This window comes from Callorhinus ursinus, unplaced genomic scaffold, assembly GCF_003265705.2.
Source record: "Callorhinus ursinus isolate GAN/ISIS: 27379988/994484 unplaced genomic scaffold, GSC_fseal_2.0 scaffold20, whole genome shotgun sequence".
Classification (NCBI taxonomy): Eukaryota; Metazoa; Chordata; class Mammalia; order Carnivora; family Otariidae; genus Callorhinus; species Callorhinus ursinus.
The window spans coordinates 30,849,840-30,866,069 of NW_027397082.1; the positions used below are offsets into that span (position 1 = coordinate 30,849,840).

Consider the following 16,230-nt stretch of genomic DNA (forward strand, 5'->3'; position numbering starts at 1 on the left):
TTCCCTAGATTCTGCTTCCTGTTCCTCATTTTCTTCCTTCCTCTACTTCCTAGTCCCTGCCCTACCCCAATGTCCCCCATTTCTCTCCTCTTTTCTGCTCCAATTTCTCCCTCTCACTCTGTTTTCCAGTCCCCCCCAGTTCCCTCTTCTCTGCTCCACAACCTCCTCCTCTCCCTGCCTAGCCCCTCATTAGCTTCCGCCAAGACGAGTATCGCCAGTTGGGCCTCAGAACTCTCTTCTCTCCATGCTCCAGCAGAGAGATCCCTCTCCCTGTCACAGCAACAACAGGGATCTGGAACAGAAACAAATGAGACCTTTCTAAAAATGCTCATATAAAGATCAAATGAAAAGTGCCCAGCTAACACAATGATGAAATATTCAAAAGTCTTAAAACTATATACCCAATAAAGAGTTGAAAGCAATAAGTGAAATAAAAAAAACTGGCCCTTTTGTGAGATGAGGCTGGGGAATTGCATGTTTCCCTGCCTGCGTGTCTCTCTCTAGCATCTGACCATTGCACCTACCACCTCTGACCCAAGGAGCTCCAGGCTCTAACCACTTCCTTCTATATATGCATTCCCTGCCTAAGGGGTCTTGCTCTCTCAGTTCTCCACAGCTAAATGCCTTGCCCATTCCTTCCCCTCCCCATTTATCTCACCTCTGAAATCTTACCACCTGGCCTACTGATGCCTCAGCTCGGGGGTCTCCATTCTCTCCCACACCCAGAAGTCACCCCACAAAAATTGTGTCCTTCCTTTCCTCTTCTCCTCCCAGCTCCTCGGGTCATCCGTCCCCTCACTGGGACTCCTCTCCAACCCTGCACCCTGGGGCTTCCTGGCTTCTTCCCAAGGGATCAGCACCCTGCAGTACAGATAGGCTCCCCAGCTGAGGTCCCACAGGCCTGGGGTCAGTGCTCTCTGTGACCTCACCTATGGTTTCTGTTCTCACAGGACACACTGTGGAGTAAAAGGGTTCTTTCACTCTGCAGGAGGGTGCATTCTGGTAGCACAGATGTGTTTGTGTACCTGTTAGGGACCAAAAAGTGTCATCCCAGGGGCCTGGCTCCTTGGTCCTCAGAAATGCTCTAACAAGAACCCAGGCCCAGACCACAGGGCACAGGGAGGAGACTTCCACTTTCTGACCACAAGTGTTTGGCATCTTCAGTAACCACAACATGTGAGCTGCTCACTGTGCTCAGAGCCAAGAGGTTTGCTAAAAATACCAACTTCCTATTCCTCTTAATAAGTTCTAGCTAAGGTTCCTCTGGCAGCTTGGTAGGAAAAGGATGGAGATAGAGACGCATGGAGTCATATGCAGGATGAAAACCCCTCCCCTCCATTTACTTCACTATCACGCTGAGAACTCTAGGTTCTGCCACCAAGGAAAAAGCTCAAGGATTGGTGAAATCTGGCTTAGAAAGTACCTCAGGAGGTTGTGGAGCAGAGAAGAGGGAACTGGGGGGGGGGGGGGACTGGAAGACAGAGTGAGAGGGAGAAATTGGAGCAGAAAAGAAAAGAGAAACATGGGCCATAGTGGGGCTTGGGCTCCAGGGCACCCCACACAGGCCTGGGAAGGGAAGAGGTTGATAGGGGTGGCCCAAGGCCCAGCCTAGAGGGGCTGTGGCCAGACCTGGCGGTCATGGTCACCGATTGTTACACCTGAAGTCCTACATTTTGCTAAAAGAGAAAAGAACCTAAAATCTACCCTCTTAAGCAAGACCCTCAAAATTGAGAAGCACCGAGTCCAGGGCTTCCCAGACCTGCTGGTGCATAGAACACCCAATGCAATACTTGAGCTCTCTTCCTTCCTTTCCCTCTGCCATCAAGAGTTGCAGACACACAGGTCACCCCAAAGCCTCAGAAGGGTTGCCCAGCACTGCCATCATGCCTGCCTGTCTCCTAGAGTCAGGAGCCTGGCAGCACGAAGCACTGAGCCGCTCAGTCCCAGGGACCTGGTGGGCAGGCTGCCCATGGCCTGCAGTGGCACCTTCTAGCAGCAAGACCAGCCTCAACCCACCACTGTGCCAGAGATGTCATTGGTATTGCTTATGTGATTTTCTTGACCTCTCTGTGGCTCAGTGAAGAGCAGATGCCCTAGGATGATGTGCGTCTATGCAACTTCACTTGCACTTGAGCCTCCCCATTTTCACTCAGTTATTTGTTCCCCAGAGAACAAGAGAGACATGGAGTGGCTGTGCTAGAAAGGTCTGGATTAGAATTCCAACTCTATCAATGAATAGCTGAAGTGGGACTTAGTAAGCTTCAATATCTTCATCTGTGACACAGTCATGACTGCCCCTCATCCTCACGTCATTGTGGGGGTCTATAGCAATCGTCAGCAAGCCCTTCGCAAGATGTAAAGGGCTGCCCAGCATGCAAGGTCTAGTTTGCCCTCGCCAGCCTGCAGGGTGGGAAGGCCAGCAGCTGCCCTGCCCTCATTGTGAGCAGGGGCAGCTGAAGAGGACCCTCACCAAGCACAGCCTAGCAGAGGGCACCCCTGCTGGAGTGTCCCCTCCTCCAGCCTGACCATGGGCAGACAGCAGAATGTCCCTCTCTGAGCAGCACCATCCATCCCTTACTCACTAGACCTCCATCTCCATTAAGGCAAAGGCCAGGATTTGTCCATCTCTGCCTCCCAGGTGCAGCACAGAGCCTTGCCGAGGGCAGGCTTTCGGCAGACATCTTGGCTAAATGAGCTAAGATGTGATACTAAGGCTCAGGAAACCCCCAGACAACCTGATTTGCCTTTTTCTCCTCTCAGGTTGATTCTTATGATGTGACAGTGGATGAAGAACTGGGCGAAATCCAGCTAGTCAAAATCGAGAAGCGCAAGTATTGGCTCCATGACGATTGGTACCTGAAGTACATCACGCTGAAGATGCCCTGTGGAGATTACATTGAGTTCCCTTGCTACCGCTGGATCAGCGGTGAGGGCGAGATTGTCCTGAGAGACGGACGTGGTGAGTGGCTCAGGCCCCTTCCACTCCCTGAGCTTCCCAGGAACCAGGGGGCTTGCAGGCCCTCTTTCCTCCAAGAACTGTATTCATGGGAATAATAACACTGCTGCTCTGTGCCTCGATGCACCTGCAGGTGGTATGACCTTCCTCAGGGTAGTAATAAGCCTCACACTCAGAGGGTGGAGTGGGAGGCCCCCCCGCCACGTGCTCAGCTGTCTTCCCTCCCTGCTGCAGTCCTTCAGAGGCAAGCTTATGACTCCCTTTTTGTCAGAGGGTCCCTCATAGCAAATACCTGTGGGACATCTCCTTAGATGGGCAATTCTCCACGTGAATTCTCCAGTTCTCCTCTCTGTGGGCCATAGTGGGGCTTGGGCTCCAGGGCACCCCACATAGGCCTAGGAAGGGAAGAGTTTGATAGGGGTGGCCCAAGGCCCAGCCTAGAGGGGCTGTGGCCAGACCTGGCGGTCATGGTCACCGATTGTTACACCTGAAGTCCTACATTTTGCTAAAAGAGAAAAGAACCTAAAATCTACCCTCTTAAGCAAGACCCTCAAATGTGCAGACCCCAATCTGGCACTTCCTTGGGAGAGCATTCCTCATAAGAGACAGGCAGTTGGCCTGATGTGGAGGAACAGAGGAATGGATGGCAAAACTCAGCTAAGGCCACTGTCCCCCTGAAAGACTCCCCCTTGGGCACTAGCCTCTTAACATGTGAGAGTCAAGCCCATGCCTTGGCAAAATTCTGTCTGGTTCAAGTCATGGCCCTTCAGTTTGCTCACACTCTAAACCCAGAATGAGAAGTCTTCAAAGCTGTGTACCACTAGAATAATGAGGAGGAGGACAGATGTTTTACCTGTGAGATGTTTAATACTTCCTAGTCGACAGTGCATTCCTATCACTAGATCATTCATTCTTCACAGAGTTCAGGGGGTAGGTAAAATGGAAATGATTACTACCCCCATTTTTTAGCTAGGAAAACCAAGACAGAGGAGGAAAAATTCTTTTCTACCTAGTGTTCTTAAACTATCAGGCCACATCCCATTGTTTCTCACATGGAATTTAAGAAACCAAATTCCAAAAATATTTCTGAGCTGAAGGATTAGAGCTAGAAGGATTTTTGTCTCCTGACCTCATGCCAAAAAAAAAAAAAACAACCACAAAATTCATTCTGTCTTGTAGTGGCCAGAATGTGAACAGTTGTGGACAGGGTTCTTCTCTTTCTCTAGTACTGGAGAAACACTCGCTCCAAGTCTCCCGCCTGCGTACAGTCCTTCCCACAGATCCTGAATCCCTTTCCAGCAAAAAAACATATGGCACATTCAAATGAGGATGTTTAGGAAGGTGTAGGTCAGTGTGCAGGGGAACACACCAGTGTGCAGGCCATTAGCACTGCTGGTCCAGGTGGGGTGAGGGGAGGGAAAGAATGCCAGATTAATCCCAGAAGGGGAGTGTCCTCGAGACAGAGCTCCCGTGGGAGTAGCTGTGGCCCCCACTAGAGACGCAGACAACCTGGGGAAACACTCTCCTCATTCTCCCATGCCCTCCTCTCTCTGGTCAGGCTTCCCAGTGGCTGAACCCAATGTGAAGCCCATTGATGAATTCATTCCAATCAAAGATAAGATCAGGGCCTTTAGGGACAGGAAAAGGTGAAGGGTAGATCTGGAGGGACACATAGAAACTATCCATCCAGTATGTTCCACTTGTCGATTGCTGTGTATCAATCTGAGTGGTTTTAGACAGGCTTTTAATTTTGCACATGATCTTATGGGTCAGAAATCTGGGAAAGGCTCAGCTGGGGCAGTTCGTCTGTGAGCCATGAAGCATTGGCTGAGGGGGAAGGACTGGAAGGCTCACTTCTAAGATGGTTCTTCTCTCACATGTCTAGTGCCTCAGGGCTCCTTGGCCTCTCTTTCCACCTGGAATCTCATTCTTGAAGCCTTTTCCATGGCGTTGGGCTTCTCACAACTGGGCGGTCACAGGGTGGTCTTATGTGGTGGTCGGCTGCCAAGAGCAAGTACTCCAAGAGACAGAAGGTGGAAGCTGCCTGTCTCTCCTGCCTGAGCCTGGAAGCTGGCAGAGGGTACCTTCCACTATATTCTATTGGTCCAAGCAGTCACAGAGCCTATCCAGACTCAGAGGGGACACAGACCCCACCTCTCAGTGGAAAGAATGTCAAAGAATTTATGGCCATCTTTAATCCAACACATAGCACAACAACCAATCTTGGGACAACTGGAAATGAAGGGGCCCAGCCCACAAGCGACATGGTAACCTGTCATCTAATACTTCACCATGGCACCTGGCATGAACATAATGGTCAGAGGGCCGTCACTGTTGTCCCGGGATCCAGAGCACCTCTGTGAAAAGACAGCTTCAGTAAGGCACTCATATCAGTGTTTTGGAATCAACCCCTACTCCTGAACTCTGGGGCATTCAGTCTAGGTCTTGTCACCTGAGGTCACCTGCTGTGTTCCCAAAAGTTCCATCAGTCACCAGGGTGGAATGTCCAACACCCTCAGGGCCAAGAGAAATGGAGCTTATGTCTTTTGACACTTGGTATGTGCAGTTCCACATATTCTGACTTATTCATACCACTGAAACTGAAGAGACCCAATTTCTCAGAACCAGGTGCCTGAGAAAGAGGCTGTTTCTTTGAGGTGGATTAGAGATGATGAATGTCGGGTGCCTACAACAGTAACTCATACAGCCAGTGACAGCTGTTACAGTTAATACTCATCTTGCCTTCAGTGGCCTCGGGCTGCCCTTACTGGATGGCTTTCCATCCCCACTGGAGAACAAAAAGTTACTCCATTGATCCTCCTCTCTGGGCCCCAGTTCCCAGCCCTGGGCTGGAGCTGCCTCAGCCAGAAGGGACTCTGAGTGTGGGCTAAGAACTGTTGGGTGTTGGTCTGAAAGTAGACATTTATAAGCTTTTATAGCAACTTGCAAGAATTATTCTATGATTATTGCTTCTTATACTAAAAACGGCTTGTGTTTTGAATGTCCTTGGTTTTTTTTTTAATTTCATTTTTCCAGTAGTTAATTTTTATTGTATTTTGCAAAAATATCAGTCTGTGATGGAATAGAAATTTTAAAAACCACAGAGAGCTGGAGAAGCACTATTATAGGCCCCCTTTTCAGGAGATGCTCTGGAATCCTACTAGTCTGTGCTCCCACTAACTGTGTTCACAGGCTTTACCTTAAATAATAGTATAAAGGGTAATCATGAACTAGCCTCTCCTACTCTAAAGGCCCTGAGCAGCTTGACCCTGCCCTTAAGCCACTTGCCCCACTCCTGAAATGAGAACCAAGACACCTTTGAATCTGGGCTAAGAGGGAAGAAGCAGCAGCACAGGTCCATCATGATTATAAGGACAATAATATTAATTATTGTTCCAGCTTACTGGGTGCCAAGCACTGTGTGAAGTACTCACTAAATCCCCATCATGACCCTAAAAATAGGCATTATTATCTCCATTTTACATGTGAGGAAGCTAAGGCAACTTGCTCTATGCCCTGTGCCTGCTGGAGAGTCAGAGAATCGTTGGCCTGCCCCCATGACGCCTAACAAGAACCAAGCCCGGCTCATGTATCTGGATGTGATTCTCGGCGCCCCGAGGGCCCCCAGCTTGCTGAGTGAACAGGCAGAAAGAGAGGGAACTGCGTTTGTCTTTTATAATGGGAGTGGCTCAGAACACAAGATTTGAATCTTGTGTTGAAAATCCACTAATTAGGTGTGTGACATTGGGCAAAGTTCAAATGCAAAGCTGTTCAACCTCCCTAGACCCCAGTGTCCTCAGTATGAATGGGGGTGGGGGAAGGGGGCTGTTCTCGGGTAGGTAAAGACGGTGCATGGGCAGGGTGTGGGACGGGAACCCAAATACTGGACGTTGTTACCTTTGTGGCTCTTCTCACAATCCTGTCCTTTCCCCACAGCAAAGTTGGCCTGCGATGACCAAATTCACATTCTCAAGCAGCACAGACGTAAAGAGCTGGACACACGGCAAAAACAGTATCGGTGAGTTATGACATCAGACCAAACGGCCATAAATAAACTGTGCCCACAGGTTATGGCTGACCACTGCTGGTAAATGATGGCCATGCCACCAGTTCCCTGGAGTGCTCCCCAACCCCCAGCTTCCCCTGACCACCACTCCAGGCAGAGATGGTAGAGCATTATGGAAAAAACTTGAGGTCAACCATATCGGCATTTAGGAGGAATGGGGCAGCCGAAGCTTGGATTTACATTAATGTTCCGTCACCTCCCATGGTAGAGATGACCCCTCACTTATGTCTTCTGATAATAATTCAATTGCAAAAGGGATATATAATCTACAACAAAACTGACAAGTCTTTAACAGACCAAAAAAAAAAGAGTGAGAGAACTCAAATTATTAAAATTAGGAACGCTCCTACACTGTTGGTGGTAATGCAAGCTGGTGCAGCCACTCTGGAAAACAGTATGGAGGTTCCTCAAACAGTTGAAAACAGAACTACCCTATGACCCAGTAATTGCACTACTGGGTATTTACCCCAAAGATACAAATGTAGGGATCCGAAGGGGTACGTGCACCCCAATGTTTATAGCAGCAATGTCCACAATAGCCAAACTGTGGAAAGAGCCAAGATGTCCATCGACAGATAAATGGATAAAGAAGATGTGGTATATATACACAATGGAATATTATGCAGCCATCCAAAGGAATGAGATCTTGCCATTTGCAACGACGTGGATGGAACTGGAGGGTATTATGCTGAGCGACATAAGTCAATCAGAGAAAGACATGTATCATATGACCTCACTGATATGAGGAATTCTTAATCTCAGGAAACAAACTGAGGGTTGCTGGAGTGGTGGGGGGTGGGAGGGAGGGGGTGGCTGGGTGATAGACATTGGGGAGGGTATGTGCTATGGTGAGCACTGTGAAGTGTGCAAGACTGTTGAATCACAGACCTGTACCTCTGAAACAAATAATACATTATATGTTAAAAAAAAAAAAAAGAAGATAGCAGAAGGGGAAGAATGAAGGGGGTATATCGGAGGGGGAGATGAACCATGAGAGACTATGCACTCTGAGAAACAAACTGAGGGTTCTAGAGGGGAGGGGTGGGGGATGTGTGGGGGATGGGTTAGCCTGGTGATGGGTATTAAAGAGGGCACGTACTGAATGGAGCACTGGGTATTATACGCAAACAATGAATCATGGAACACTACATCAAAAACTAATGATGTAATGTATGGTGATTAACATAACATAATACAATTTTAAAAATTAAAAAAAATAAAGGAGCATCAGTACCCACTTCACACAAATTAAAACGAATCAAAGGGAATACTATAAACAGCTGTACACCAACAAATTAGATAACTTGGGTAAAATGGGCAAATTCCTAAAAAGACAGAAATGACCAAAACTGACTCAGGAATAAATAATCTGAATAAAACAATCACAAGCAAAGAGATTGAATTAGTAATTTTGAAACTTCTCACAAAGAAAAGCCCAGGCCTAGATGGCCTCACTGGTTAATTAATAGCAATCCTGCAAAGTTCTTCCAGAAAACAGAAGAGGAGGGAACACGTCCCAACTCATTGGATGAGATCACTATTATACCAAAATCAGACAAAGATATCACAAGAAAACTATACACCAATATCTCTTATGGGTATAGATTCAAATATTTTCTACAAAATACTAGCAAACTGGATCCAGCAGCATGTAAAAGGCATGATTCAATATCACCAGGTAGGATTTATCCTAGGTATGCAAGTTTGGCTTAACATCCAAATATCAGGTAATGTAATGCACCATAAAAATAGAGTAAAGAAAAAGAAACACATGATAATCTCAAAAGACACACAAGAGTGCATTTGACAAAATCCAACACCCTTTCATAATTGAAAAACACTAGAGAAATAAGAATATTTTTTAAGATTTTATTTATTTATTTGACAGAGAGAGACACAGCGAGAGAGAGACACAAGCATGGGGAGGGGTAGAGGGAGAAGCAGGCTCCCCGCTGAGCAGGAATTTTTTTTTTTGTCCCCCCTCTGGGGGCTCAATCCTAGGACCCTGGGATCATGACCTGAGCTGAAGGCAGAAGCTTAATGACTGAGCCACCCAGTCACCCCTAGAAAAATAAGAATTAAAGGGAAATTTCTCAACCTGATAAAGGGATCTGTAAAAAAAATTTTACAGTTAACATCATATTTAATGGGAAAAGACTGCATGCTTTCTTCCTAAGGTCCAGAAACAAGATAAAGATGTCAGCTTTTGCCACTTCTATTCAATATTGTACTGGAGGTTCTAGCCAGGGCCTTTAGGCAAGAAGGGACAAAGGGCACCCACATTAAAGAGCAATAAGTAAAACCGTTGCCATTCACAGATGACATGATCTTGTATGTGGAAAATCTTAAGGAATTCACCAAAAAATTATTGGAACAGGGCACCTGGCTGGCTCGGTCAGTTAAGCATCTGCCTTCAGCTCAGGTCATTATCCCAGGGTCCTGGGATCGAGCCCCTGGGGGGGGGGAAGTCCTTCTCAGCGGGGAGCCTGCTTCTCCCTCTGCCCTTCTGCCGCACACCCCCACCCCCCGCTAGTGCTCTCTCTCGCTATCGCTCTCTCTCAAATAAATAAATAAAATCTTAAAAAAAAATTGGAACTACTAATCCAGCAAGATTACAGGATACAAGATCAATACAGTTCCATATGCAATAGCATCAAAAGGAATAAAATATTTATAAACTTAACAAAAGTCCAAGACTTATACAATGAAAACTACAAAACATTGTTAAGAGTAATTAAAGAAGACCTAAATAAGGTGAAAGACATCTTATGTTCATGGACCAGAGGACTTAATATTATTAAAATGGTTAATACTCCCCAAAGCAATGTACAAATTTAACACAATCCCTATCAAAATCCCAGGTGACTTTTTTTGCAACAATTGACTAGCTGATCTTAAAATCCATATGGAAATATGAGGAACTCAGAATATTAAAACAATCTTGAAAAAAAAAGTTGGGGAACTCACATTTCCCAATATCAGAATTACTACCCTGCTGCAGTAATCAAGACAATGTGGTATAGGCATAAGGCTAGATACATAGAGCAATTAAATAGAATTGAGAGTCCAGAAATAAGCCATTACAATTATAGTCAATTAATTTTCAAGAGAGGCAGCAAGACAGTTCAATGGAGAAAAAAATAGTCTTTTCAACAAATGGTGTTGGTCAACTGAATAGCGACATGCAAAAGAATGAAATTGGACCCTTACACCATGTACAAAAGTTAACTTAAAATGGATCAAATATGTAAATGTAAGAGCTTAAAGTGTAAAACATTGAAAAAGACGGGGGTAAACTTACATAACCTTGGACTTGGCAAATGATTTTTAGATTTGACAACAAAAGCATAAGCAAAAAAGGGGAAATAGATAAACTGATGTCACCAAATTTTAAAACTTTTGTGCTTCAAAGGATACCTTCAAGAAAGTGAAAAGACAGGGCACCTGAGTGGCTCAGTCGGTTGAGCATCCAACTCTTAGTTTTGGCTCAGGTCTTGATCTCATGGGTCATGGGATCAAGCCCCACATTGGGCTCCTGACACTTAGGGGTGGGTCTGATTGAAGAGGCTCTCCCTCTACCCTTCTTGTGCTCTTTTTCTCTCTATAGCTCTCTCTCTCTCAAATAAATAAATAAAATCTTTTTTAAAAAGTAAAAGACAACCCACAGAATTGGATAAAATATATGGGAATCATATATCTGATAAGGGACTTGTATCCACAATATATAAAGAGCTCTTATAAATCAAGAAAAAAAGACAATCTAATTTAAAAATGGAGAAGGACCTGAATAGACATTTTTCCAAGGAAGATATACAAATGATCAGTAGGCACATGAAAAGATGCTTGACATCATTATTCATCAGGGAAATGCAAATCATTACCACTTCACGCTTACTGTGATGTCTAAAATCAAAAAGTTAGATAATTACAAGAGTTGTGGAGGTGTGGAGAAATCAGAACCCTCATACACTGCTTGGGGGAGTGTAAAATGGTGCAGCTGCTTTGGAACACAGTCTAGTATTTACTCAAATTATCTTTATTTAAAGATTTATTGACTTATTTTAGAGAGAGAGCAGGAGTGGGAGGGGCCGAGGGAGAGAGACTCTCAAGTAGACCCCATACTGAGCATTGGAGCCCAATGTGGGGCTCAGTCTCACGACACTGAGATCATGACCTGAGCAGAAACCAAGAGTTGGACGCTTAACTGACTGCACCACCCAGGCGCCCCAAGTTTCTCAAATTATTAAATAGAGTTACTATATGGTCCAGCTATTCCACACCTAGGACTATACCTAAAAGAAGTGAAAACATATGTTTACACAAAAACTTGTATATGAATGTTTACATTATACATAATAACCAAAGGTGAATATAACCCAAGTGTCCATTGACTCATGAATGTATAAATAAAATGTGGTATGTCTATACCATGGAATATATTTTGGCTATTAAAAAAAGAACAAATCAACACTTTTCCAGAGAAAATATGTGAATGACCAATAAGCACCTGAAAAGATGCTCAACACCATTAATCATCAGGAAAATGCAAATCACAACCATAATAAGAACTACCTCACACCTACCAGGATAACTTGAATCAAAAAGACAGACAATAGCCAGTGCTGGTGAGGATGTGGGGAAACCGGAGCCCTCATGTGTTGCCGGTAGAATGTAAAATGGTGCAGCCACCTTGAAAAATAGTTTAGCAGTTTCTCCAATCTTAAACAGACTTACTACTAGCAATTCTACCCCTTTTTTCTTTTGCATGTGGTATCATGTGGTACACAAGAGTAATGAAAATAGGTGTCTCTCTACACACATAGCCCCACACATGCGAACTTGTATATAATATTCATAGCAACGTTATTTATAATAGCCCAAAGGGGTAAACAACCTAAATTCCATTAACTGATGAATGGATAAACAAAATGTGGTATATCCATATGATGGAATACTCCTTGGCATTGCAAAGGAATGAACTATGGATCTATGCTAAACCATGGATGAACCTCAAAAACATTATGCTAAACAGAAAAGTCATTTACAAAAGACTACATATTGTATGATTCTATATATATGAAATGTCTAGAACAGGCAAGTCTGTGAACACAGATTAGTAGATTATTGATTTGCCCAGGGCTGGCAGATGGGGATGGGGAATGGGGAGTGACTATTAATGGGCACAGGGTTTCTTTTTGGGGTGAAAATATTCCAAAATTAGTTTGATGAAGGTTGCACAAGTCTGTAAGTATACTAAAAATCCTTTAATTGGATACTTTTAAGGGATGAATTTTATTGTATGTAAATTATATCTCAGTATAGCTGTTTTTGAAAACAATAACATGATCTAGAGTGCTCACCAGGGAAATGGTGGTCAGTGGGCTGTATCCAGCCGGTAAATTTGTCTCATGGCCATTTTGGAGCTCTAAGTAAACAGGATTCTTATTCCCCAGGTTTTCTCAGTCCAGCACCTGTCTATTATCAAGGCATCTTTCATGTCCTACTTTGGCCATTGGAGACATTTGAATTTGTGACTCCTTCCAAGGGGGAGGAATGGAAGGAATTGTGCTAACAATCAGCATGTTTACCTGGGCTGTGGAGGGGCTGCTGGGGACTGATGACCATTACAGCTTTTCACGTATTCCTCTATAGTGTAACTTCTTACAAGGAATGTGTAGTATGTCAGGTTTTTTTAATCCGATAAAGCAAAAGAAGGGGAATCAATGAATGGCTGCTACACAGAGCAACACGGGCAAACCTGACAAATATGGTGTTGATCACTGGAAGCCAAATATGGCTTCCATAGAGTTTGGAATTATATTGTTTATGGAATGTTATATAGCAGTGGAACAATAAATAATAGCAAGGAAATGATTCTCATAAAAGGGAGGATGGTGATTGGGGGAGGTTGAGTGGGGAGCAGGTGCAGTGTGGGGGTACTGGTAACATTCTGATTCTCGGTCTGGATGTTAGTTATAGAGATGTTTTGTTCATTTTTCCACATGCATCTGTACATATATATACATACACATACATACATGTATTATATATTCAATTTCATAATAAAATGTTTAAATAAAACTTTTATGTCTTTATATCAGGTGAAGGAAGGTAATCTGATTTTACTTGAGTAATGTTAAAGGTTTATGAATTTGTGATTTGTTTTAAGACACTTGAGTGTGAGCCTCTCAGCTTAACACCATATGATGTGTTCTGAGACTTTTGTATTTGGTACAGTGCACAAGGCATTGTCTGAGAGCTCTGCACCACCCTTCCCATCTTAAAGGATTATTTCTTTTTTTTCTGAAGTAATTCATTTCTTCCCACTTTATTATTTTACGTAAATTCAATTAATTAACATATAATGTATTATTGGTTTCAGAGGTAGAGGTCAGTGATTCATCAGTCTTATATAATATCCAGTGCTCATTATATCATGTGCCCTCCTTAAAGTCCATCACCCAGTTGCCCCATCCCCCCACCCCCCCATAGTTGTTTCCTATGATTAAGAGTCTCTTACGGTTTTTCTCCCTCTCTGGGTTTTGTCTTGTTTTATTTTTTCCTCTCTTCCCCTGTACTCCTCTGTTTTGTTTTTTAAATTCCACATATGAGTGAGATCATATGATAATTGTCTTTCTCTGATTGACTTATTTCACTTAGCACAACACCCTCTAGCTCCATCCACGTCATTGCAAATGGCGAGATTTCATTTTTTTGCTGGCTGAGTAGTATTCCATTGTATATAAGTACCACATTTTCTTTATCCATTCATCTGTCAGTGGACATCTGGGCTCTTTCCGTAGTTTGGCAATTGTGGACATTGCTGCTATAAAGATTGGGGTGCAGTTGCCCCTTCAGATCACTACATGTGTGTCTTTGGGCTAAATACCCAGTAGTGCAATTGCTGGGTCATAGGGTAGCTCTATTTTCAACTTTTTGAGGATTGTTATTTCTATGTTCCTTCCTCAGCTCTCCTCCCCACTTCAGCCACCCCTATCAAAGCCCGAACAGTGAGCACTTCATGTATTTTTGGCCCTGTGGGAAGAAGGAATCTTAGATTGTGGTGACGCTAAACAACTTTCAGAGAATCGGGCTAGTTTTTGTCCTGTTAGATGAGCAGACAGCAAGTTCTATCAGTCCCACCGTAATTCAGACTAAGATGTTAATGGCTGATAAATTAAACTAGTCTATAGGCTTGTTGTCTTAACTCAGTATTTTCCAAAGTACGCCCTGGAGCACTGGTCCCAAAACTTTGTCTCCATGATAAGACAAGTTGGGGAAATCACAAACTTGTCTTAACCCCCTCCTGGAGGTTCCCAGTGCATATAAGCATTGAGAATTCTGAGAAGTTCTGTGCTGGTGAACTGTGCTTAATTTTTTTTTAATTTCATTTATTTATTTATTTGAGAGAGCGAAAATGAAAGACAGAGAGAGAGCACATGAGAGGGGGGAGGGTCAGAGGGAGAAGCAGACTCCCCACCGAGCAGGGAGCCCGATGCGGGACTCGATCCTGGGACTCCAGGATCATGACCTGAGCCGAAGGCAGTCGCTTAACCAACTGAGCCACCCAGGCGCCCTGTGCTTAATTTTTTTTTAGCCCAGTGTTTCCCAAGAGAATCTGACGTACAATTCTCAACATCCTGCAGAACAAGTACTCTGTGGAGCACCCTTTGGAAAATGCCCCTTTCCCCTAGAGCGGTGGATTCAGTGATGTGTTTGTCTCACAGGGATAGGGCTTTGGTGGGGTCTAGGGAGATGGGGCCAAGAGCTTTCTGGTGAAACGGCTTTCCCCCTTCTTAGATCTAATCGTCATTTTTTCTTCCTCCTTCCACTCATCGGTCCTTTTCAGATGCCCCCCTCTGCTTCTGTTCAGGAAACACTGAACTTTGCATCATCTGCATAATCTAGGGGTTCCTCTTTCACATAAACTCTCGGCGTTCTAAGATGAGATTTTGGAGGTAAAGTAAGCATAGTCTCCAGTCTGTCAGAAAGCTGCAAGTCCAGCTGGCCCTCGTCCCTCAGTCAGCCAAACAGGGAGATAGAGAGGCCCACACAGGTCATCACCCACTGCCCTGTTCTCACTGTGACTGCATATACCTAGATGGTGCCCTCAGACGGAGCAGCATATAGTGTGGTGGTTTGCGATCTGTAATGTTTGTAATCACTTCGCAACTTGCTTTTTTCACTCATTCTGTTTTGAAGGCCAGTCAGTTGACACAGGTGTCGTCCATTCACTTAGCTTCTGTACAGCACACCATTGTATGAATGAACCACCAGGCTCACCCTCGCTCCGGCTGATGCACAGGTGGACTGTCTTTAATTCCTGGCTGCCGCAAGCCACCGCTCAGGGAGCTTTCTCATACATCTTCTGGTGATGTCATGGAAGAGTTTCTCTAGGGAATATTCCTAGAAATAGACTTGCAGGATTGCAGACCACATTTTAAGTTTTCTAGATATTGCCAGTTGTCTTTTAAAGAGATTCTGCCAGTTTTCACCCCCTAGCAGCTGTTTTTGAGGGTTGCAATCTCCCTGCATTGTTGACATACTTTGCATCTTGAGACATTCTCATTCGGGTCAGTCTAATGTCCTGAAATCGTATCTCATTGATTTCGTCATTCTTAAATTGCCACGTATTTCTAGCTGTGTGTGAATTCAGCCATTCCCCTGCTGGTGGACATTCAGCTTGCTTCTCACCTGTCTGTCTGCCTTTGGCATTACCAACAGTGTTGCTGGAAGCAGTCTTGCACAAGCTGCTTGATGTCCTAGTGCTTTCATTACTGTCACATTAAGTTCCAGAACCCACATTGGTGGGTCAAATTAGCAGTTTCATTTTAAGAAATACTAACAAAAATCCTGTCCCACAATTTTATAGCAATTTTCGGTGCAATTTTCCAGTTGCGTATGTATACCTATGACATACCTGGTCATGCCGATCTTTTATATTTTTAACAATCCAAAAATCCCTAAGTTGGACCCCTTTGTTGTTTTAACCTGCGTTTCCCTGACCACGGTGAGTTTCGCCTCTGTGCATAGTCTCTTCTTTGAATTGCCTATGTGTGTGCTTTATTTTTCTGTCTTATGGTTAATCTAAAGGAGCTCTTTGTATATCAAGTTAGTATCCTTTTGTTATAAGTATAGCATATGTCATCTGTCTTCTGTTGCTTTTTTCATAGAAGATTTTAGTTCTTTGTTTTCTTAACTACATGTG

At 44.2% G+C, this 16,230-nt stretch overlaps 1 protein-coding gene across 1 annotated transcript in view; it reads left to right on the forward strand.

The window, feature by feature from the left end:
* The window catches only part of ALOX5 (arachidonate 5-lipoxygenase), a 64,477-nt gene that overhangs the window by 3,066 nt on the left and 45,181 nt on the right, over positions 1-16,230 (forward strand). The window contains 2 exon segments of the mRNA XM_025881007.1: positions 2,761-2,959; positions 6,893-6,974. Of these exon segments, the coding sequence (XP_025736792.1) occupies positions 2,761-2,959; positions 6,893-6,974 (281 nt within the window).